This window comes from Anarrhichthys ocellatus, unplaced genomic scaffold (genome assembly GCF_004355925.1).
Source record: "Anarrhichthys ocellatus isolate YVR2014 unplaced genomic scaffold, GSC_Weel_1.0 scaffold1, whole genome shotgun sequence".
NCBI classification, from domain to species: domain Eukaryota; kingdom Metazoa; phylum Chordata; class Actinopteri; order Perciformes; family Anarhichadidae; genus Anarrhichthys; species Anarrhichthys ocellatus.
The window spans coordinates 6,125,623-6,146,581 of NW_022280031.1; the positions used below are offsets into that span (position 1 = coordinate 6,125,623).

Genomic DNA, 20,959 nt, shown 5'->3' on the forward strand with positions numbered 1-20,959 from the left:
TACAGATTATTGTATGAGGCTGGTTGCACATAATGTCACCAGTGGATCTGCCACGCGTGACTGTGGCCTGACTTCTCTCCAGTTAGAGACTGCAGAAGAGTCCGACACCCGCTGCCTTCAGATGGATGTAGAGTCACCAGTGTGACAGAAAGGCCTTGAGTAAAGTACGACCAACCGTTATGACAGACAGAGCTTCATTCTGCCTGGCTGGCATTAATGCCATAACAGCTGGGTGAAAAATCAACATGTTGTAGAATAAAGTTATTACACATAATGCCAAACTATTTCAGGTTTGCAAATTCATGTTTCTGTTCATGCAGCTATGACAGCATGCGTCATCTCAGGAATCTCATCTCATCAAATAGAAATGATGGAAAAGCTTCATAAACCACCAAAAACAAGTTAGTGAGTTAGCAGACAGACACTTGACTGACTGATGTCACAAACCGGGCCGAACGGCCATGACAACAAAGGGAGACGCATTCAATGAAGCAGTTGATTCATTATTTATTAAGTTTAAAGTAACGAAAAAGACAAACAAACTAACAGTGACATGTGAAGTCAGTCATTTCAGCAGTGTAAGTGAGTGGGTGCATGTAAAGTGTATATGCAGTGTTGTAAAAACAAACCGAAACCAAAGTGGGTGTCTCAGGAAGGAGCCAGCCCAACTGAGGATCCAGAGGGTTTTTATAAAGGGTGCACTGGCACACAGGGCTAGTGTTGTTAATTGCCTCAGGTGTCCCCACTCTGCCTGACGATCCTCTGCCACACCTGCAAGGAAAGCAGCCACACAGGCAGACAGGGTCGTCACACTGACAAAAAGGGAACTTGGCTGATTGAGAGCCAGATGGCCATTCAGCAGGATGCTACATTTATGGACGTTTTCACAACACGACGGTTTCCACTTGTTAACTGAAGTCGGGGTGATTAATCAGCATCATGGAGGTTCTGATGTCTGGAGGTTGGATCAACCAAACATGTTCGTCATTGACCATGAGTATCAACTTGTTTTTTTATCGATAAATGATTTAAAATTCCTGGGGGATGAGGATTGATGACCCCGACTCTTGCGGTGGGTCATATCAGAGAACGCCTACTGATGAAATACACCAACTTCACAGACACCGAATCTCACTCCAAACTAAATGTAAAAGTTGTTATAACCTGCATATACAAAATAAGATTTTTCATATATTTTGAAATTTTAAAATTCAAGATTCAGATTTGAATATTAGCATTGAAAGCAACAACTTGAACAGAGTTAAGTATATTAAAGTTCATTGTGCTGATAATGCCTCTCACTATATGGATTCATCCACAGGATGCGTTTCAGTATCCTGGTCATGAGGACATAGACTTCATGTTTTCTGTAAAAAAAATTTTTTTAAATTGTTTCTCTATATAGATGTTTTTCTTAGTCTATGTTAAAAAGAACCCATGGGTATCTATCTGTTTCTGTACTATCTCATCTCATTATTTTCAACCTGTTTCACCCGTCATGTGATTATCCAAGTCATGTGATTGCCTCCCATTGGGTGTTCATACTAAATAAGTGTGGCCACACCAGTTTTGTTAGTTTTTTTTAAATAACAAAGACCTACAGTGTTTACATGTTGACTCTTTTAAAGATTTAGCAACTATAATAAAGGCTTTTTAATATTTCCTTCCTTGTTCTGAGATTGTAGAAAGTCAGCTGCTAACCATCACGGCTGGCTGAGGGACAGACTGGAGGTACTCAGGACTTGGCTTCTCTCATCTAAGCCAGAAGAGGAACATACATCTTGGCAAAGCGTTCTGTTCCAACAATTGTGGAGTCTGTGAAGCATCAGGGGCCTGAAGTTATCCTGGCCAGCATGGCCTTTCAAGACAGAGGGTCATTCAAGTGGCAAAAAACGTCTCTCGCACCAACCCAAACATTTGTTCAAGAGAGGGAGGCAACACACCTGTGCTTTTTGGAAATTATGCAAAGGCACTAATGGGGGAAAATAACAAAATGTCCATTTGATACAAAGAGCAGCTCCTGTGGAAAGATTTAAAGTACGTCAGTAAATATTCCACTCTTGCATTTTTAAGCTTTCGAGAGTCTTAAAAGGTCCGTTGCTAAAAAGTAACTAAATGAGACTATACTAAACGTCATCACGCCAAACACTACTCCGCCTTTAGCTTAGAGGTGGTGACGCTGAGGACATGCGACTGTGGTGTAGTTTGTTTATGGTCCAACATTACAGATTATATATATTTTTTTTTTATGTGAAGAACTACAGATGTTTGCACGAAAGGTACTATACAAATAAAGAGTGACATATAAGAGAATGTTCTGATATAATTTGCTGCTGGCTGTTTGCACTTGTAAATATGTCATGATTATAGCAGTTTAATTGGATGTACACCATAAAAACATATCGAGCTGACATGTCATTCATGAATGTGGTTAGAAAAGCTCCTCAGGGAGCGCTACACAAATGATGAAAGGTTTGATCGTCTTAAATGACTACATGTGAAAACCACAGACTGTATAAAACATGGTTATTTTCCATGACACCACCAATAGGTTTCTGAAGAGCTATTTAGAAGCGGAAAGTTGGTGGTTTTGGCCATCGCCATCTTGGCAGTGACGACACCTACCTACAGCTTACTCCCCAAACACAGATCTTTTAAGGCATCCAACCAAAAATCCATGAACAAAAAAAAAAAATGGACTTTGAAACGAAAGAACCGGAAGGGCAATAATGTTAATGTTTCAGGACTGCAGCACTTTATCATTTTATTTCCCATTTAACTCAAATGGCACACATGATACACTTTTCCCCACGTTGCAGGCTGACATCCTTCACAGCTGATGTCCAATACATTTAGACATCACTTGGATTGCCGAAGTGGTTATTAATAGTCCTTTTCATCAGGAAGAGTTAAATGCAGTCGATTCAATGTTTGTGTGAAGTACTTTGGTAGGGGACAGGACACGCTTATGTCGGCTCCATTGGTTCCTGGCAGCGTCAGCTGTCGCGCATGCACATGAAGAGGAAGGTACCGGATCTTGCTCTGTTCCAGTCCAAGCTTTCCCAGCACACGTTCTGGTAATTTCTGTCCACCAAAATGAACAGATTAGTGATTTATGTGAGACACTGATACTTAGTGACAGAAACTGAGCTCTTGCAGAAATGTAGGTCCTTCAATCCTATTTGTGTATGTTTAATAATATACCCAAGTGCAAGCAACAAAAACTTATTTTCCACACTTGACATGCTGGTGAATTAAATGACCCAGCAGATTTAAAAAGGCACCGTTTTGGATGCCAACAGGGCAGGTTTGAGAATCAGTAAGACCACAAGAGTTGCTGGTTTTCCAAAGGCCACAACCTTAAAGTAGTACAATGAGACACCTAATCAAAATGTTTGCTATGTGGAAGGGAGATGAAAGTACAGGATGCCGGTTGGCAGGGGCGTCGTTAGGCCTATTTTAGGGGGACTGAAGCCCCCCTAAAATGTTCTTCAGCCCCCCCAAATAATTTGGCATTATTGGCTTTTAAAAAAAAAAAGTATAAAAAAATATATATTTTTATTCTGGTGATGTCATTAAATTAAACAATTTTTTCTCACATGGACAAGTTATTTATAACTCTAACATGCTACATATGTGTGTGCGTTCTGGTTTGTATGTTTTCTCCCCCTTCAAATTACAATCCAACAGCCTATCATCATACTTAACGATATAAAGTTGACACTCTCAGGTCCATTCTCCATCCATTGTCTGCGGTCCGTTTAAGAATTAGGATTTGGGAGTGACGCGGATATTCTTTATTTGAGAAAAGTTCATATTTGTGTTGTCAAATTCCACTATGACCCTGAAATTCTGTCTCTTGTGTTATCATATACTGAATGCAAGCAAAACTACAGAGCAAAATCACACTCTTTCTGATTGAACCAATCTATGAACTGTCTGAAACAATGGATATCCACGGCCCCAAATGGGCCCCAAAAGAAATTGCCACGCAAACATGCCGCTCCCTGTGGGGCTACGCCCCGCCTTTCTTTGAATCCTAGAAACACCCCTGCCGGTTGGCTCATCCCCAGCCCACAGTGACTTTTAAAGGATATCCCTCAGTTTGTTCTCCTTTGATCAACGCTGAGATCAAAGAGCAGCTGATGATACACCACTCTTGTTTAAGGGGCATTTGCTGATTGTTAGCAGTATGCCGCTAAGTTCTACTGGCATCCGTTACATGTAAACCTGTTCTATGTGGCACATTGCAAACATATTTTACCTGGGGTGCCAGTTTGCTTGAGTGGGAATATTTGTGGTCACCAAGAATGGGGCACGTCAGAGCAAGTGCCATGTGAACCCTCATCTGGTGCTTCCCTACTGTGGACATAAGAAAGCAGACATGTAGAGAAAAAATAAAATAAAGAAATTTACCAAAATTAATTGGCATTTAATTCCTGTGACCAAAAACACACCAGTCTTACCAGTAAAAGCCTGGAGCTCCACGAGGCTGCAACCACTGCTGCTGTCCAACACTCTGTACTTGGTCACTGCAGCATGTGCCTGCCGATGGGCACGGACTTTGGTCACACCGTCGCCAGCATCATTCATTCTGAAAAGAGGACTGAGAGCCATCTGGAAGAAAATATCAAAGTTCAAATGAATAGTTCTATAATAACTTTAATAATTATTAAATGATAAACTGATAATTTACTTGCAACAACTGTAAATAGCCAATATACAAAAAGTTAAATCTTGACAGAAAAAAAACAAAGTGTTCAATTTACTGTTTAACATGAAACAGAAAAGGAAAGCAGCTCTTTGCATTTCTGGAGCTAAAACGGGTACTTTTTTTTAAACCAGAGAAGAAGAGACACCTTGTAGTGTGGCCGAGGGCCCGTGACCTCTCTCTCTATGATGGGGATGTCGATCACTCCTTGTGATGGAACGGGTACACCGACTGTGATGACCCTGAGCGGGAACAGCAAATACATTGAGACTAACAAACATGTTAAGAATTTAACCTCTTTTCTTCTATCCCCACATTACAACTGTATCTCACCAGTACTTTCTCTGCACTTGGTTATTTCTGTGAAGGTCGAGTATGTGCTCCACTACTTTTTCACTCCTGGCCAGCAGGAAAGCTCCTGTTGTTTCCTTCTCCAGCCTCAGACAAGGGAGCAGCTGAGACTCAGACTTGACCTTCATCCCTTCCATCATTTTGGAGAGAACAGGAAGCACAGAGGAGATGGACGTGGCCCCACTGTCATCTGAGGGCAACAACCACAAATGTACATGTATTCAGGTCCAGATTCTCCAACTTCAGCATGATTTGACATTTCAACCAATATCCTGTACATAAAACCTATTCCAAATCTGATAGTGTAATACTAGACTGTATGCTCTCATCATTGGTGTAGAACCATGTCAATATATCAGCAGACCAATAGTATTTGCAAATACTTGATTGTTCTCATCAGTATGGGCACAACAGTATTGCATGTTGGCAGATATGCAAAGTAATGCAATTTAGTATTTGCTTGCATTATCCATTAATCTGCAGAATAATCTTATATCTATGTCTATATCAGAATTCCCCAGAGCCAAAGGTGACAACTTAAAATTGCTGGGTCCAAAACACAGAGATATTCAAGTCAACATAAAACAGACAGCTAATTTGCATGAATAATGACAAACGAATAATTGACAATTATTCGGTCAATTGATTAATCAACTAATTGTTTCAAATCCCCATACTTGTAACACATACTTTTACTGTAACGTTACATACTCAGTGCACATCAGTGTAAAACAATACTGTTTACCTCTGACAGGAACGCCATAAGGTTTGTTGATGACAACTACATCTTTATCCTGGTACAGCACGCTTTTGTGGAGGTGCTTGGCGAGCACGTTAGGGTGAACATTTTGTAGCTGCAGACTGAACCGTTTCAGCTCCATCACCCTCTTCTGCTGGCCCGACAGCGGAGGCTCTTCTGCCGCCGGGGACTTCGACTTCTCCTGCTGGACCTTCTGCGCCAGGTCGATGGCCCTCAGCCGGGGTTTCTCCTCCGTGTCGGAGCCTGTAGCCGGTTTAGCAGCAGTGGCATGGCTCCGGCTGAGGAACCGCGCTGCCTCCGGACACCTGCGGCAGTTTGTCGGCGGTTTGATCCGAGAGAAAGCGATGGTCAGACCGGATTTAATGTCACTACAAGATATTCTTCTACAGCGGTTCATTGTGGAGCAGAGTTAAGACGGTTCACATAAGATTGGAGATACAAACAAACTCCAGAGGACACATGCTTGCAGTTTCTTGCTTCCGACTTCCGGGCGGCACCTTTCAGAATAAAGGCAATAAAAGCGCACAAACTATTTTCCGCACATCTAAAAAAAAAAGGAAAAGCAAGAAAATACATGAATCCAATATTTTAATAGTTGTAAAGTGAATTTTAGTTTATTTGAGTTCAGGTAAATAAGTGCACTTTTTGGACTTTGGTTGTTTGTTGTTATACATCGGATTAAACATCACAAAACTAGTTGCAATTTTCTCTCACAATTTAGTCAAACTGCTTCAAACAAAATTCACTCTACAAAAATAAAATCCAAGTGCTGGTAGAAACATATGTCTGACCTTCAAAACCAGACGTAAACATGGGGTTTTACATTGTAACTATACATGCAACAAACATTTCCGGTAGCGGTGTGTCGTATTTCCTTTTTCCTAGAATAGGTGTGCTTGTTTCCCTCCCCGCCACGAGCCGATTCGTTGAGGCCACTGAATGTAACGATGACTCTGACCCCCTGGCACACAATGGCATACAAACCGAGCGTACTGTTGTCACTCCGAGACGCTCTATGGATGCATGTTGTAACCTGGTTGTAACGTTTGGTTCCATTGTTGTTTTTCTGAAAATGTAAGATTGCATTTTGCGTCAAGGCTCTTAAATGATATTGCTTGTGGATTGCTCGCGAGAAACGACTTGACTTCATTAAATCAGAGGGAGCCGAGAGAGAGGTCCCTTTGTATAAAAAAGCTGCAGACATGAAGATCACAGACAGCGTGTTACGAAGTTTCAGGGTTGCTCGAACATATCGAGAAAATGCACAGAAAATCAACTGTGTGGACTTCAGCCCAAATGGTGAAAATGCAATATCAAGTAGCGACGACGACTGCATTGTGTTATATGACATCCGAGAAGGAAAGTAAGTGGCCAATATTATCATTACATTAAAAACAGCAACTGTCTCATGTATTTACCCGCCAAATACATGAAAAATAATGATACATTCCCATACATTGTTTAAATATTTAAGATGAGTTGGTCCACGTGGATGTGTCTGGACCATGGCAGTGCAGCATGTTCACTGCGGTTCATCAGGTGATCAAATGATTAACATGCTTAAATATTCTGTCTTTTCTCAGACCTGAAAGGACCATGTTCAGCAAGAAGTATGGAGTAGACCTCATACACTACACACACGGAGATGCACAGACTGTAGTCTACAGCTCCAACAAACTAGATGGTAATAACTCAGTAATGACTGTCGGCTGTTGGCACAAAGCACCCAACAAACAATATCAACTGAAACATAATGCAAATATATGCAGGGTTCGTACGGTCATGGAAAACCTGGAAAAGTCATGGAATTTTAAAATGGTTATTTCCAGGCCTGGAAAAGTCATGGAAAAAAATAAAATCCCAAAAGTTTTGGAAAAGTCATGGAAATTTGTTATATTCATATTTCCATGTCGTTCATTTACGCTGAGTTGCCAGCCGGCGTTTCTCAGATTGGAGTGAGACGAGGAGAAAAGGTGATGTCGTGATCTTCACAATAGAACATCTTTGATGTGTCGAGTCTTGGCCAGTCAGCGTTCAGATGTCTACAGCGTCTTCATTTCCCTCCGTTAAAGTTTAAGTTCCGTTATGTACCGTTACCGTTCAGACTTGCTGGGTTAAGTTAACGTCCACTGCATGCGGAACTTTGTCGACTGTTAACGTTCATCATTATCACGATTTAGGAGGAAAAAACGTAACGTGATGAAACATGCAGCCCCCCCCGTGTTCCGGTTCAGTTCACGCGGTCACTCGTTAACGTTAAACCAGAACACCGGCGCATTTGGTTGCAGGTTGTTTGTTTTAACTCAAAGTAGAATGAGGATGATGCTGATGAGATGCTGAGGTCAAAGAGCTTCAGGGGGAGGAGGCTGGTTGTAGCGCAGCTCGACGCAGGGCTGAGCTGTGAGTGGAGCTGGGCCTGGATAAAGGTGGAGGTGGGCCTGGATAAAGGTGGAGCTGGGCCTGGATAAAGGTGGAGCTGGGCCTGGATAAAGGTGGAGCTGGGCCTGGATAAAGGTGGAGGTCTAAACAGACGTGAGTACAGCTTCCTGCTGTCACAGTGTTTTAAATGCATTAATAAGGCAGGGTATGCTAAATGCAGCCTCTGCTCCAAGGATATGAACAAGGGCTCACGTGCCCTCTCATCACACTGTTCACTGTGATGACCACAGCCAGTGTACCAACAGTCCCAACAGTCCCACGTTGCTCTCAAGAACCCTGAAGTAATGAGGGTTAAGGTGCCTGTACCTTCATTTCAGCAGGTTGCTAATGCAGAGGTGTGTATAGATCACAGCTATTATTTTACTCTTGATAAGCTACTTTAGCCAGAGTAGATTATCATTTTCATTTAAATAATTGAACTGGATTGAATGCATATTAATTGCAAATAGAAGATGGGCCACAATTCTAACAGCTGTACAGTAACAGTGGAAGTTAATATTAAGCCACACATTAACAGGGTTCAATGGAAAAATTGCACTACAAAAGGGAAAGCAACGTGTGCACTAGCTGGATGCTACTACCTACTAAAGCTCTTATTGATGTGTCAGTGGTATGAATGCCTGTCAACCAGAGTATATTTATAAATGTTTATTCTTTTAATCAAACTATTGTCTCTCATTCGTTTGTGTCATTTAAGGTAGACTGTATGCTTTGAATTCTCATTGGTAGTTTAAATACTACATTTTCTCACTTTTTCATGTATACACCGAGATTTCACAAAATGTTTGGTCATGGAAATTTGGTTTAAAGTCATGGAAATCCATTGGTCAAAATGTGTATGAACCCTGTATATGTGCTCTGATATGTTTTGGAAAATATATTTTATTATTGAATTTTGTGTCTTGTAGATACTATCCGATATCTGTCACTCACTGACAACAAGTTCATCAGGTATTTCCCAGGTCACACTGCAAGGTGAGGAGAAAAGGAAGGAAAGAAATGTGGCTACTGTATATGAACGTGAACAAAGTAGTAATGTAGTGTCCACTCACAAAGCAATTATGAATACAAAGCATGCACACTAGGTGGAAAAGTACCATCGACGTATGTGAACATTAGGGCTGCAACCACAACTATTTCCATAATCGAGTAATTTGCAGATTATTTTATCGAGTACTCCAAAAAATAATTTGGTCTATAAAACATCAGAATACAGCTAAAAATGCTCATCACCAGTCATCAAATGCCTTGTTTTGTTTAATCAACAGTCTAAAACTCGAGATATTTAGTTTACTTTAATGTTAAGACAAAGAAAAACAGTGGTTCATGACATTTGAGAAGCCTTTTACCCCAAAATGTACTTAATTCATTGTTAATTGATTATCAAAATATTGTCGGTTAATTTTCTGTCAATCGATAATTTGTATAATTGTTGCAGCTCTAGTGCAAACCAAGAAGCTATAATGTGCATTTACACATGATCTCAAGATGTACATTTTATACTCCCTACATCTGTTGTTATTTTAATAGGCTCATAACAAATGATCTTATCTGGTCTTTGTTTAGCTTCTCTAGAACGAAGGTTTGTTATTTAATGGTTAAATTTTGTTTCTTTTGTGATTTTAGAGTTATTGCTCTCTCAATGTCACCAGTAGATGATACGTTTATCTCGGGCTCGTTGGACGAAACAATCCGGATCTGGGATCTGCGTGCTCCAAACTGTCAAGTGAGTAGTCGGGCTGGCACCGAACACTTCCTCTGCTCTCTGTGGACAGATACCCAAGTGTATGATTACAGCTACTGCTGGAGCTGTTACTGCAGGACTTCCCAGATTACTACACATTCAATTATTGCACACCATTGGGTTTCAAATCACCTTTTTAATTAGCATTTGTCCTGTGACCACTGGGTGTCCCCTGACCTGACTGCTACACTTAAATCCACCCTCTCAACTAAAACACGATGCTTTAAGACAGTAAACCGTAAACAAAGACCAAATTGAAGGAAACACATTAATATGAACAATGTATGACAGAAATTGCAGTCATTAATTGGGAAGGATGAAATGTGGCGGAAATAAAAATCCAGACTTCCTGTTGCGTCTTCTTGCTCTGTTTTTTTATCTTTTTATTTGTATGTGTTTGTGTTTCAGGGTCTGACTAATCCACTGGGGAAACCTGTATGTTCCTTTGACCCTGATGGGCTGATATTTGCTGCAGGGGTGGAATCACAGGCCATTAAACTCTACGACCTTCGTGCTTTTGACAAGGTAAAATGCAAATTACGATATGTACTATGCTTTATTGTTTTTTTTCTGTTGTACTGTATTATTAATACATGTGATCTCTCTGTGAAAAGGGTCCCTTTGCCTCCTTTGATATGAGGTTTAATCGCGTCTGTGACTGGACTGGACTCAAATTCAGTAATGATGGGAAACAGATTCTCATCTCCACCAACGGAGGGGTGATTCGTGTCCTGAATGCCTTCAATGGATCTGTGCTGCACACCTTTTCTGTAAGACACGTGAAGTAGTTTAATCACATTACCACAAACCTACTGAATCACACCTGTCTGTATATTAGCCTACTATGACTACTTAAAGGTGTCTATCTTTGCTTATGTTAAGGGCTACAACAACAGTAAAGGCATCTCCCTGGAAGCCTGCTTCACTCCAGACTCTCAATTTGTCATGATTGGTAAACCTAAATAATTAATATTAATATTTTGGTCTCTTTCTGTAAGATCTCTGGTGCGACAGTGTTAAAATGTGTCTTGCTGTGCAGGCTCAGAGGACGGGAGAGTCCATGTTTGGAGCACTGAGAGCGGGATGAAGGTCGCTGTGCTGGATGGGAAGCATCCGGGACCCATCAACACTCTGCAGTTCAACCCCAGATACATGACGTTCGCCAGCGCCTGCACCAACATGGTGAGATCAAACATATCGCGTCAGTCTCTCATGTACAGCAGCTGCTGTTAGACAAACTGCTATGAACAGAGTGCTCATTCGCATTTTCTTCTTCTGTTCTTTTAACAGACATTTTGGCTCCCGTGTATTGACGACACGTAGAGGGACGTTTCCAAAAAGAGTCTTCGTCGCTAAACATGTCGCAGTGATGCAGCATTGTGTATTGGACTGCCTTCCTTGGCTCGATAAGAACCACGAGGCCTGATAGTTTATCAGAGAAAAATATTTCACTTTTACTTTAATCATTTTTACCTACTGTATTTTTTTTACTTTGAAAAGTGTTGATGCCGCTGGGACAACAAAATCCCACATACCTCAGTATTTTTTAATGCCATTCAGTACATTTCATTTTTTTAAAGATTTTAACCGCGTCTCTTGATATTTCATGCGAAATTTAACTAAATAATAATCAGTGTTTTACTGTTTGAATATTTGTAATAAAGTGTTTTAGATGAAACAGTTTTTTCTTCTTTTGACATCCTTAGTTTTATTATACTTTAGATAAGTCGTGTACAGTACGAGGGCTCGAACTAAAGATTATTTTCATTATCGATTAATCTGACACTTTCAGGTGTTTGTTTTTTTGGAAAAAAGTATCAAATGTCAGAGAATGGGGAAGAATTGGGAATCACAATTTCCTAAAGCTCAAAGTCACTTCTTCCCATCGCTTGTTTTGTCATTTGATAGTTTACTGTCACATAAGACAAAGAAAAGCAGCAAATCCTCAAATTTAAGAAGCCGGAACCAAAGTTAGGTCATTTTTTGCTTAAACAACAAATTATTCATTTATTGTCTAAATACTTGCTGATAAATGTTCCCTAGATTGACTGATTGGTTAATTGTTTCAACTTTATAGAGATTAATATTAGATTAATATTATTAAGATTCTACAAGTTTCTCATCACAACCTTAAAAGCAGAGTCTTTATAAATGTGACCTTCTTAGCTATTTAAAGGATTAGGATATTGGTGCTTGTCAAAACGATGTCACTGACATGAGCTCACTTAACAGATGCAAACAATTGTCCCATAGTCATTAAACCAATCTGTGAATACACACGCAAGCGTGAGAGAAACTTCTAGCAGTTTTAATCAGTTTAATGAATGGGTGTTTATCTTTTTGTGCACATAAAGTGTGTCTTCCTGAAGTAGAGGACAGGGGTGGGGGTTCTGTTGAATAATGTATAGATGCTTGGGTTGTGCACTCACCGCTGAGTGAATAATGGATGATCCCATCACAGGTAACCTCACAGGTACACACTTATCTTTCTCTCACCTCCCTCCATCATGTGTGTGTGTGCACAAAAGATGTGTGAAAGGAGAGGAATAAGATGTGGTGGTTTGAGCATTTGGCATTCCCCTTCTTACCATTCTTACCACTTTTTCCCCCTCTTTCACTTCTCCCTATCACACATCCTGCACTAACCTGGGAGTGTGTGTGCTGTGTGTGACCTTGATGAGTTTGTTTGTGTTTTTGTCAGTTGCCAGTAATGGATCCATTAGTACTGACTGTTCAGGAGCCAACTCTTCTAGTGTTCTCACAAGTCATCTGGAGCTCTTTACCTCAAACTTTGGGATAAAAGGTGTTTATATCTCGCCGTAAGAAACCTCACGCTCATATTTTAATTGCGTGCGAGTCAAAATGCACTGACCCCAAATACATTAGAAAAAGACCCCCATTTTTACTCCATTGATCAGTGTTGAATTGTAGCGGTCAGATTGTTGCACGGTGTCACATTTCTATGACTGGAATTTGAGATCATGCCATCTGCTGAGCTGATCAGCCACCATGTGAATGAGTGTTAAAATGTTGTTACATGTGGCGCACTGACAGCATCTAAAAACACTGTACTGACCACTGATGCTATAAGTAGTGGATTTCTTCGTGGCCTCACACACAGTACAGTACAGGACAGTGTGTGACTTGGGACACGCTCCCCCACCGAGACTTTTTAAAGTTGTGGTCATCGATACTCAAAGAGTTTTAGATCAGTGGTTAGGGTGACATATCCACTGACAGGCACATTATTACTCATCAGCCACAGTTCCGCAGATTGTGTTTCAAGTGCTCGGAATCTCCCAAGTCACCCTCGAGGCGTTTATGTCACTGATGCGCATGGGTCCATCTGTCTGCCAACAGTGGAGAGGCAGCCTACCTGTTGAGCAAGACGAGCAAGGACACAGAGTCCTGGACCTGGTCCTTCTTGCATGAGACGAGTGTGAAGCTGCAAAAAGATGTCACACCAAACTGGAATTAACGGTAAGTTCGTTTTTTTTAAAGGATAACTCTTGAACGTTTACATACGTTTTCATAGAGCAGAGGTTTTTTTGTGTGTGATAGTTTAGTTCAAATGTGTTTTATAATGATCTTTTTAGCTTTTAAGCTGTGCCATAGCATGCAATACATCCTAATCTCACTGGTAATGTTCTCTGATATCCTCTTTTAAGATCATCTTTAAGTGGTCCCTTAAATTGATAAACCTGTGGATCCTAATATATTGTGGACTGTAAAGGCTGCACATCTACAAAAGTGTAAGCCTGTACAGCGTACAACTGATTCACAGTTAAAATGTTCGTCTTCTATGTTGTGATACCAGTAATCATGATATTTAGCACCTACGGGCATTTGAGGATAGTTTTAAGAGCTACGTATATATATGTGTGTTATGGCATTTGGTAATTGGAGCGTTGGGGGACAGGTTGGCAGAAGCATACCTCTCTCACCTTTCTCACCTGATCTTACATCATTTATGAGACCGCTGTGTTTGGTAACCATGGTGAGAGCGAAGCAGGACATGCAATAAATAGCTAACTCTGGTTTTCAGTATCAAACGTCCATTCATGGGTTTGAAAATTGGGGGCAAATGTGGCGGTTTTAACGCTCTCACTGAAATTTCTGAGTTGTTCTTTGGTACAAACGTCTCCTGTCTGAGTCACTGTAGGACAGGTGATGGCGTGAATCTCTGGCAGTGGATCAAATTTTCTCCCTGAAGTGGAGTCTCAGGTTCTTACTTACCCAACTGTCTCACCTGCTTTCAACCCCCCCATCCTCAGTTTTGACTTGTCCGCCTTATATTACTTTAGCAACATCGGAGCTGAAAGAGTTTCTGGCTCGAGCGAGGGGAGGTGCCATCAGAATAATGAAGATTGTCATCAGAAATGGTAAACATGAGATGTTTCTAATCAGAGAGATTTGACACAAGTAAGCTTTCAGGTGACTTATCTAAATCCTGAGATGCTGATACGCGTTTTTTTTGTCTGCAGAGGAGTTGGTGTTAGATTCATACAGAGAGCCAGCACACAGCTGGGACAAGGATTACGATCATTTCCTGCTTCCTCTGCTCACGCCTCAGGAACCCTGCTACATCCTCTACCGTCTGGACTCCCAGAATGCACAGGGATACGAGTGGATCTTCATCGCCTGGTCTCCTGACCAATCACCAGTATGTCTGGAGCGTCTAATTGACATGTCAATGATCACTGATTGAATTCAGTCTTCCAGTCTGCTGCCAAACTTTTTGTGATTAAAAAATGACCCTAACCCTGAGACAAAACTCAAACTTGCCTAAATTAAACTTTAACTTGGGTAAGATTTAAAAGTTATTTTCAAGTGCAGGTAAAATACAATTTTCAACATGAATTCAGGCTTAGATCGTAACAATTATCACAATTGAAAAATATTTAAATAAAAAACAAAAGTATTTATGGTTCATTGTATATGTGGTATTACACAACACCTGCCTTAAACACATTCCACATATTCATTGTTCTGAAGATACATAATGTATTGTATTATAATTCCGACCAAAAGTGACTAAAACAGATCAGAAACTAAATAAAAGTAAAGCATGTACAAGAGAAACCCCATTGTGTCTAAGAGAATACACTCATGTTTTAAGACACACAAAACACTCTGCTTTCAATCATAATGTGTATGATATAATTTTCAAATAAACTGTTAAAAATTCTAAAAATTATATTTATATCTCCCTTACTGAAGAACTTAGAAATTATGAATATGCAAATGTTGTTACATTCAAAAGTTTAACTGCGGGGGACACAGATTTGTGCAGAGAAACTCGCCCCCTTCAGTCGATTGTTGTAAAAAAACAACGTATCGTGTCAAACTCTGCACTCACATCATTCTGCACAGTGAAGTTCAAACATCCGAGTGAAGCACCAACAAGCAAAACTCAGTTTTGTGTTCAGGGGGCTATAAAAAACTACCAAACCCTCACTTAACAACACACAAAATGCCTATCGAAATCTAGGTTTAAACCTGATGTTATTGTGTCACTATCTCCTCCTGTCTGTCCTGGCACGCCTCAGGTGAGGCAGAAGATGGTGTATGCAGCAACGCGAGCCACTCTCAAGAAAGAGTTTGGAGGAGGTCACATTAAAGATGAAATGTTTGGCACGGTCGAGGTGAGTGAAACCCCTCCAGCATGACGACTGATCGGTGACTCTTTAACCGCTACTGACTGAGTACCATCCTGTTTGTGTTGCTGTTTGCAGGATGACCTTTGCTTCCAGGGATACTTGCGACACATGTCCTCCTGCTGCTCCCCGGCTCCGCTCACAGCAGCCGAGCAGGAATTACAACGAATCAAAGTCACAGAGGTACAATTTAAACAAGTCAGCTTATTTATACAGCTCAGTTTCAAACTACTCATAATCAACCTCGTTTTTACTCTGTCTTGTCTCAGCCTCAGACAAAGTCAGGCTTTTATTTCAAGACCACAACTGCAGGGATATCACTAAACTGTTTGAAACGTCGTTATTGTTACCGTGATTGTTCGAAGAAATCAAAGGCCAATTTCCACACATAAAATTCACCTCTACAATGTCTTTTGATTATTTTATCAAGACATTTTTTTATGACACATATACTGTATATAAGTCAGTAAAGAGGTGAATGGAGAGGAATCTTCATTTGTTTTCTGTGAGTGTTTTAATGGGAATGTAGATCTTTCAAATTAATTTGAGGATGTTTGCGTGTCATTTTATCACACTGGTCTGGCTTTGGCCTTGACTCGGTCTCTCAACCCCTCAAAGTCGTGGTCTTGTCTCGGTCTTGATGAACTCTGGTCTTGGTCATGACTTGGTCTCGGTTTAGATGGTCTTGACTACAACACTGCTTTACACAATATAAAGGAAAATGACACAATGACAAAAACACATGTTCATATACCTAAAACACGTAGAAAGCCAGAGAAAACAAAAATATTTTTAGCCTGGATTGGAAAACATTCGATGGTGGGAGCTGATCGAACATGTAGACGTAGAGGGAGGCAGTTCCACAACTTGAGCCGGGCCACAGAAAAAAGCCTTTATACCTTTATGCCTTAAATGTCTAACTAAACAACACAAACTATCTGAATATGATATGAAGCATACACGTACATTATGTGTAGTACTCATTCTGTATACTTCTACTGTCTTCCTGCAGGATAAAGTTATGTGGGTATGTACAATTTCTTTCTAATACAAATTGAACTGAGTGTGCCTGAAGAAGAGATTTTAAATCTTTTATATCCACAGGATGAACGTAGACGAATTGGGACTCCAACAGCTCGTGCGAGGGTTTGTTACAATCTTTTTAATTCACTGGCATTTCATTTTCTGTCATGTGTTGGGGCATATCAACATGGTCTTCTGTTTTGTTTTTTGTTTTTTATCCCACAGGTTACAATGGAGTTTGGCTTAGACAAAAGGGCACAGTCTCTTCAAGGTCTTGCATTCCCGTTACAAGAAGAGGCCAAACGAGCTCTGCAGCAACTCAAGCAGAGACGCATCAACTACATACAGCTGGTGAGCCCAGATATAAAACCTTTTTACTGATTATATGGCGTGCAACATGAAAACAAATCCCCCTAGAACAGAAAACAATTGTCAGGACGTTTTTTTAAAAACAAACAGTGTATCTGCGTGTGTCAGTAAAATGAGGTGAAATTGGCTGTGCGTGACTTGACCCCTGAACAAAGTCTGTATGTGTATGTTGCGTTGCAGAGGTTGGATGTAGAGAAAGAGACCGTTGAGCTGGTTCACACCAAACCGACAGAGACCCATGAGCTTCCCTACAGGATTCCCACAGATTCACCCAGATACCACTTCTTCATCTTCAAACATTCCCACCAGGGCCAGCGGCAGGAGGCACTGGGTCAGTACTGTCTCACCGCAGGTGTGAGCAGAGTGGTGGGCTAATGCAGGGAGGCAAAGTAACATCATGTGCTTGTCAGGTATCATATAGATATACGTATAGCATGTTCTATCATCTTTTTTTAATAGAAAAAGGGAGCTCCATGTGAAGAACACAGGAATTATGATAAGGGCAATTGAATATCTTTTTTTCAGTATGTTTGTCAAAGAATCAAAACCTCACATCTTTGTCAATTGACTCCATGTTGGTCCCATCCATGCTTAAAGCTGCACTAATCTGTATTTTTCACTGTTTTTAACAATGGATCATGTGACTATGTTATCACAGTATGCCACATTACTCCACTCTGCAGTTTCACAGCTCAACCTCAGAGTCAATGTCGTGTTTTCAAGTTCAGGCTCAAAAAAAGCAGCTTTCAAACAATCTCAACTCATTGGTCTTTTCACAGAGGCCACATGTCGTTGACTAAATGTTACTCAAAGACTGGTTCCAGCAGCTCCTGCTGACTAGTTTTCAGCACAAGCACTTCCACATCCTTATTTATTAGGAGGTTGCCTCGGTGTGCTCATAACAGAACAACAAATTCACTTAACAGTCAGGACACATGCATAAGAAAAACAAAAAAAAAGATAATTCATGACCACTTGCCCATAAATCACTATACATGAGATGAAAGATATTGCTCCAAGAGTAAAATCTAGTGCAAAATAAGAATAAAGTGCTTTAAAATACAGTTACAGTGCTTTGCTTTCGTAAAGTGCTGGTGCAGAACTGGGGAGCAATTTAGTAATTTGATGGTTCTGCAGTTAGTACTGTTAAGAAAACGGGATGTGTTAGTTTTGAGGCTTTTCCCTGAGGGCCGAGTTATTATGAGGGGATGTTCTAGTACCCTGTCCACCCCCGCAGAAGTGTGTGTAGTTTAGAGGTGTGAGTGATTGTGAGTGATACAGGTTTTTGATTCATAGCCAAAAGAGCTTCAACAGCAGAAATGACGAGTACAGCTTTATGTTTCTTCCAGTGTTCATATATTCGATGCCCGGGTACACCTGTAGCATCAAGGAACGGATGCTATACTCCAGCTGTAAGAACAGGCTACTGGACGAGGTCGAGAGAGACTACCAGCTGGAGGTCACCAAGAAGGTACAGGTCACCCAAATCACCCACAAATTAGATAATAACAAATAATATATCAATAAAGATAAACAGTTAACAAGGTCACTATAATGTATCTATACACTGGTCATCTTATTGAAAAGAGTAGCCATTGATGTGTGTGTGTGTGTGTGTGTGTGTGTGTGTGTGTGTGTGTGTGTGTGTGTGTGTGTGGGTGTAGATGGAGATAGACAATGGCGACGGCCTGACAGAAGACTTACTGTACGAGGAGGTGCACCCAATAGAGCACACCTTAAAGCAGGCCTTTGCCAAACCCCGAGGACCAGGAGGAAAGAGGGGCAACAAACGCCTCATCAAGGGTGCAGGGGAGAACGGGGAGTAAAGTTAGACAGTATACACACAAGCACATACAAGCAGACCAACACTATATCTATGAATTTACTTGTTATTTGACTGTTTAGCTTCTAGCCATTTCTTCTTTTTACTGCGGTCACACATTTCACACTGAAAACAGGAAGAAGAATAAATAGATCCGCAATAAATCAGAATTAATTTATATTTTCCTGTGGTGAAATAAAACTTCTAAATGGGAAAACATTTATGAAAGTGATAGCTAAGAGTCTAACCAGGGGGATGGCTGATCTTTTGGTTTATTAAGATTAAACTCAGCTGAATTGTTTATGAAAACATGTTGCAGTCATCTACAATGTTGCTTATCTTCTTAAACCCTATACCTATCCTCCAGTGTGTCCGTCATTACAAACTATTGGGTAGCCATAACATACACGCAGAACTTTATTTTCACTTGCAGCCGAGATTTAAAACGTATACCAAATATGTCAGGCTGAATTTGGGGGAAATGTGTATAAAATGTTGCACAAGACATCTATAATTTTTCCATATCATGTAGTGTTGAAAGCCACATGGAGTCTTAGGTTTGAATATGTCACTCTGTGAATATCAATATAGCTTAAATAAATACTTTTTAACAAGCCGATACACGATCAGTATGATACTGTCAGACAGTGTGGAGATTATTGCAAAAGGAATATGACATTTGGGGAAATACAATTATTTGCCGTCTTGCTGAGAGTTAGATGAGAAAATCAATACAACTCATGTTTATACGTTAAATATGAAACTGCAGCCAGCAGCCAGTTAGCTTAGCTTAGCATTATAACTGAATTTGCCTACCAGTATCTTTAAAACTCTATCATTTCCACATTATATCTTGTTTGTTTAATCCGTACAAAAACCGAAGTAGAGCCCTCTAAAAACAACTTGATGTTAAAAGGTTACAATATTTTGTATGGTTATAATGTTTTTGTGATTAATTAACATTTGTCCATTACTGTCCAAGATAACGGCAATGTTCCCATCATCTCTAGAATTACTAATATCACTGGTTTCACTCATATTGATTCAGGTATTCACAATCATCTGGAAATGGCTATGAAATTTCTGTTTTAGGGTGGATTATCTTTTATATTGCCTTGGTGTTGGCAGCCTATGCTTTACCGTCTTCAGTCACCTGAGCGAGGTTTGACTGCACTCAACTGAAGGCTGTTTTACATGGTCCTACAATAAAATATTTTCTTTATTTTGTAGCGTATATGTCCTCATTTCTGTCCGACTGTGTGCATGTATGTGGTACCCTATAGTCACGCAGGCCAGCAGCAGGGATTAGGGCTCAGTATAGAGGTCAATTGGTTGTGTGGTGTTTTCCAGGACATCTCTCTACACAGGAGGCTTCAGCTGTGCAGTTCTGCTGCTTTCATTCACTGCTGCGGAAAGTCAGTTGATGTGAACAAGTTTTCCTGGAAACACAATTCAGAGCTGACTGGCAGCTTTCAAGTGGTTGCTATCTTTGTACATGGGAACTGTGAGGTGGGTGATGATGATAAAAGTTGACTTTGTGAAGACATACTGACTTCTGTCATGACACGGTTCAGGAAAACAAATGAGCCATTTGTCTCCATAACAACAAGAAATAAACACTGGCTGAAAGATAATTGGTCACATCGTGATGGAAGAAATGTTTATTATTTAATGTTTGGTTTACTGTACAATATTAATTAGACGACACTAAATGTTCCAGCTAAGTATTTATATAGAGAGAGCATTTCATAGTGTTTCAGAGAAGTGTTTTTGTGTGTGTGTGTGTGTGTGTGTGTGTATTATATATGACTGGCAGCTGCATCAAAGCATACAGAGTTAACTCAAACATTACCGGAAGTAAGGCTAATTGCCTTCAACATAAAACGTAGAATGTCAGTTTAGAAAGAACACCAGGTGATGAGGAAACAAAAACTCTACAATCAGAACCCATTAATAAAACGATTGTCATATGAATAAATACAGATTTATACGCCCAGTTGTCAGTGTATTAGGTAAATCTAGCTATAATGGAAGTTACAAAAACTATGTAAAGTATCCTGCTTCTCTTGACAATACTGCAAAT

General features: G+C 40.3%; 3 protein-coding genes across 5 annotated transcripts; 2 read left to right on the top strand and 1 right to left on the bottom strand.

The window, feature by feature from the left end:
* Nucleotides 1-658: 658 nt before the first annotated feature.
* Nucleotides 659-6,305, bottom strand: rpusd4 (RNA pseudouridine synthase D4). The gene is made up of 6 exons (XM_031877093.1): nt 5,808-6,305; nt 5,045-5,252; nt 4,860-4,953; nt 4,467-4,617; nt 4,265-4,362; nt 659-3,084 (listed from the first exon to the last, which is right to left on the bottom strand). Exons 1-6 carry the CDS (start codon nt 6,217-6,219, stop codon nt 2,884-2,886), a joined length of 1,164 nt encoding a protein of 387 aa, XP_031732953.1. The 5' UTR covers nt 6,220-6,305; the 3' UTR covers nt 659-2,883.
* Nucleotides 6,306-6,838: 533 nt separating this feature from the next.
* Nucleotides 6,839-11,696, top strand: LOC116399978 (WD repeat-containing protein 82-like). Its single transcript, XM_031877589.1, has 9 exons — nt 6,839-7,185; nt 7,406-7,506; nt 9,170-9,236; nt 9,888-9,987; nt 10,414-10,530; nt 10,620-10,775; nt 10,888-10,957; nt 11,045-11,187; nt 11,296-11,696. Exons 1-9 carry the CDS (start codon nt 7,025-7,027, stop codon nt 11,326-11,328), a joined length of 948 nt encoding a protein of 315 aa, XP_031733449.1. The 5' UTR covers nt 6,839-7,024; the 3' UTR covers nt 11,329-11,696.
* A 1,764-nt stretch (nt 11,697-13,460) lies between these two features.
* On the top strand, nt 13,461-18,880 carry LOC116400046 (twinfilin-2-like). 3 transcript variants are annotated; one of them, XM_031877779.1, is made up of 11 exons: nt 13,461-13,485; nt 14,310-14,387; nt 14,490-14,668; nt 15,555-15,650; nt 15,741-15,845; nt 16,675-16,689; nt 16,767-16,808; nt 16,911-17,036; nt 17,235-17,385; nt 18,404-18,525; nt 18,719-18,880. In XM_031877779.1, exons 1-11 carry the CDS (start codon nt 13,461-13,463, stop codon nt 18,878-18,880), a joined length of 1,101 nt encoding a protein of 366 aa, XP_031733639.1. The 3 variants fall into 3 exon arrangements, with proteins under 3 accessions (XP_031733639.1, XP_031733568.1, XP_031733719.1); XM_031877708.1 differs by lacking the exon at nt 16,675-16,689; XM_031877859.1 differs by lacking the exons at nt 16,675-16,689; nt 16,767-16,808.
* Nucleotides 18,881-20,959: the final 2,079 nt, after the last annotated feature.

Bases quoted from the DNA above. Each gene is read 5' to 3' on its own strand.
- LOC116400046 (XM_031877779.1), top strand. From the start codon at position 13,461: ATGTCACACCAAACTGGAATTAACG. The intron at 14,388-14,489 runs GTAAACATGAGA...TTTTGTCTGCAG, and splicing joins GAAGATTGTCATCAGAAATG to AGGAGTTGGTGTTAGATTCA. The intron at 15,651-15,740 runs GTGAGTGAAACC...TGCTGTTTGCAG, and splicing joins AAATGTTTGGCACGGTCGAG to GATGACCTTTGCTTCCAGGG.
- rpusd4 (XM_031877093.1), bottom strand. From the start codon at position 6,219: ATGAACCGCTGTAGAAGAATATCTTGTAGTGACATTAAATCCGGTCTG. The intron at 5,253-5,807 runs GTAAACAGTATT...TGTTGCCCTCAG, and splicing joins TTATGGCGTTCCTGTCAGAG to ATGACAGTGGGGCCACGTCC. The intron at 3,085-4,264 runs GTAAAATATGTT...TTTGGTGGACAG, and splicing joins CAAGCAAACTGGCACCCCAG to AAATTACCAGAACGTGTGCT.
- LOC116399978 (XM_031877589.1), top strand. From the start codon at position 7,025: ATGAAGATCACAGACAGCGTGTTACGAAGTTTCAGGGTTGCTCGAACA. The intron at 10,531-10,619 runs GTAAAATGCAAA...CTCTGTGAAAAG, and splicing joins ACCTTCGTGCTTTTGACAAG to GGTCCCTTTGCCTCCTTTGA. The intron at 11,188-11,295 runs GTGAGATCAAAC...TTCTTTTAACAG, and splicing joins CCAGCGCCTGCACCAACATG to ACATTTTGGCTCCCGTGTAT.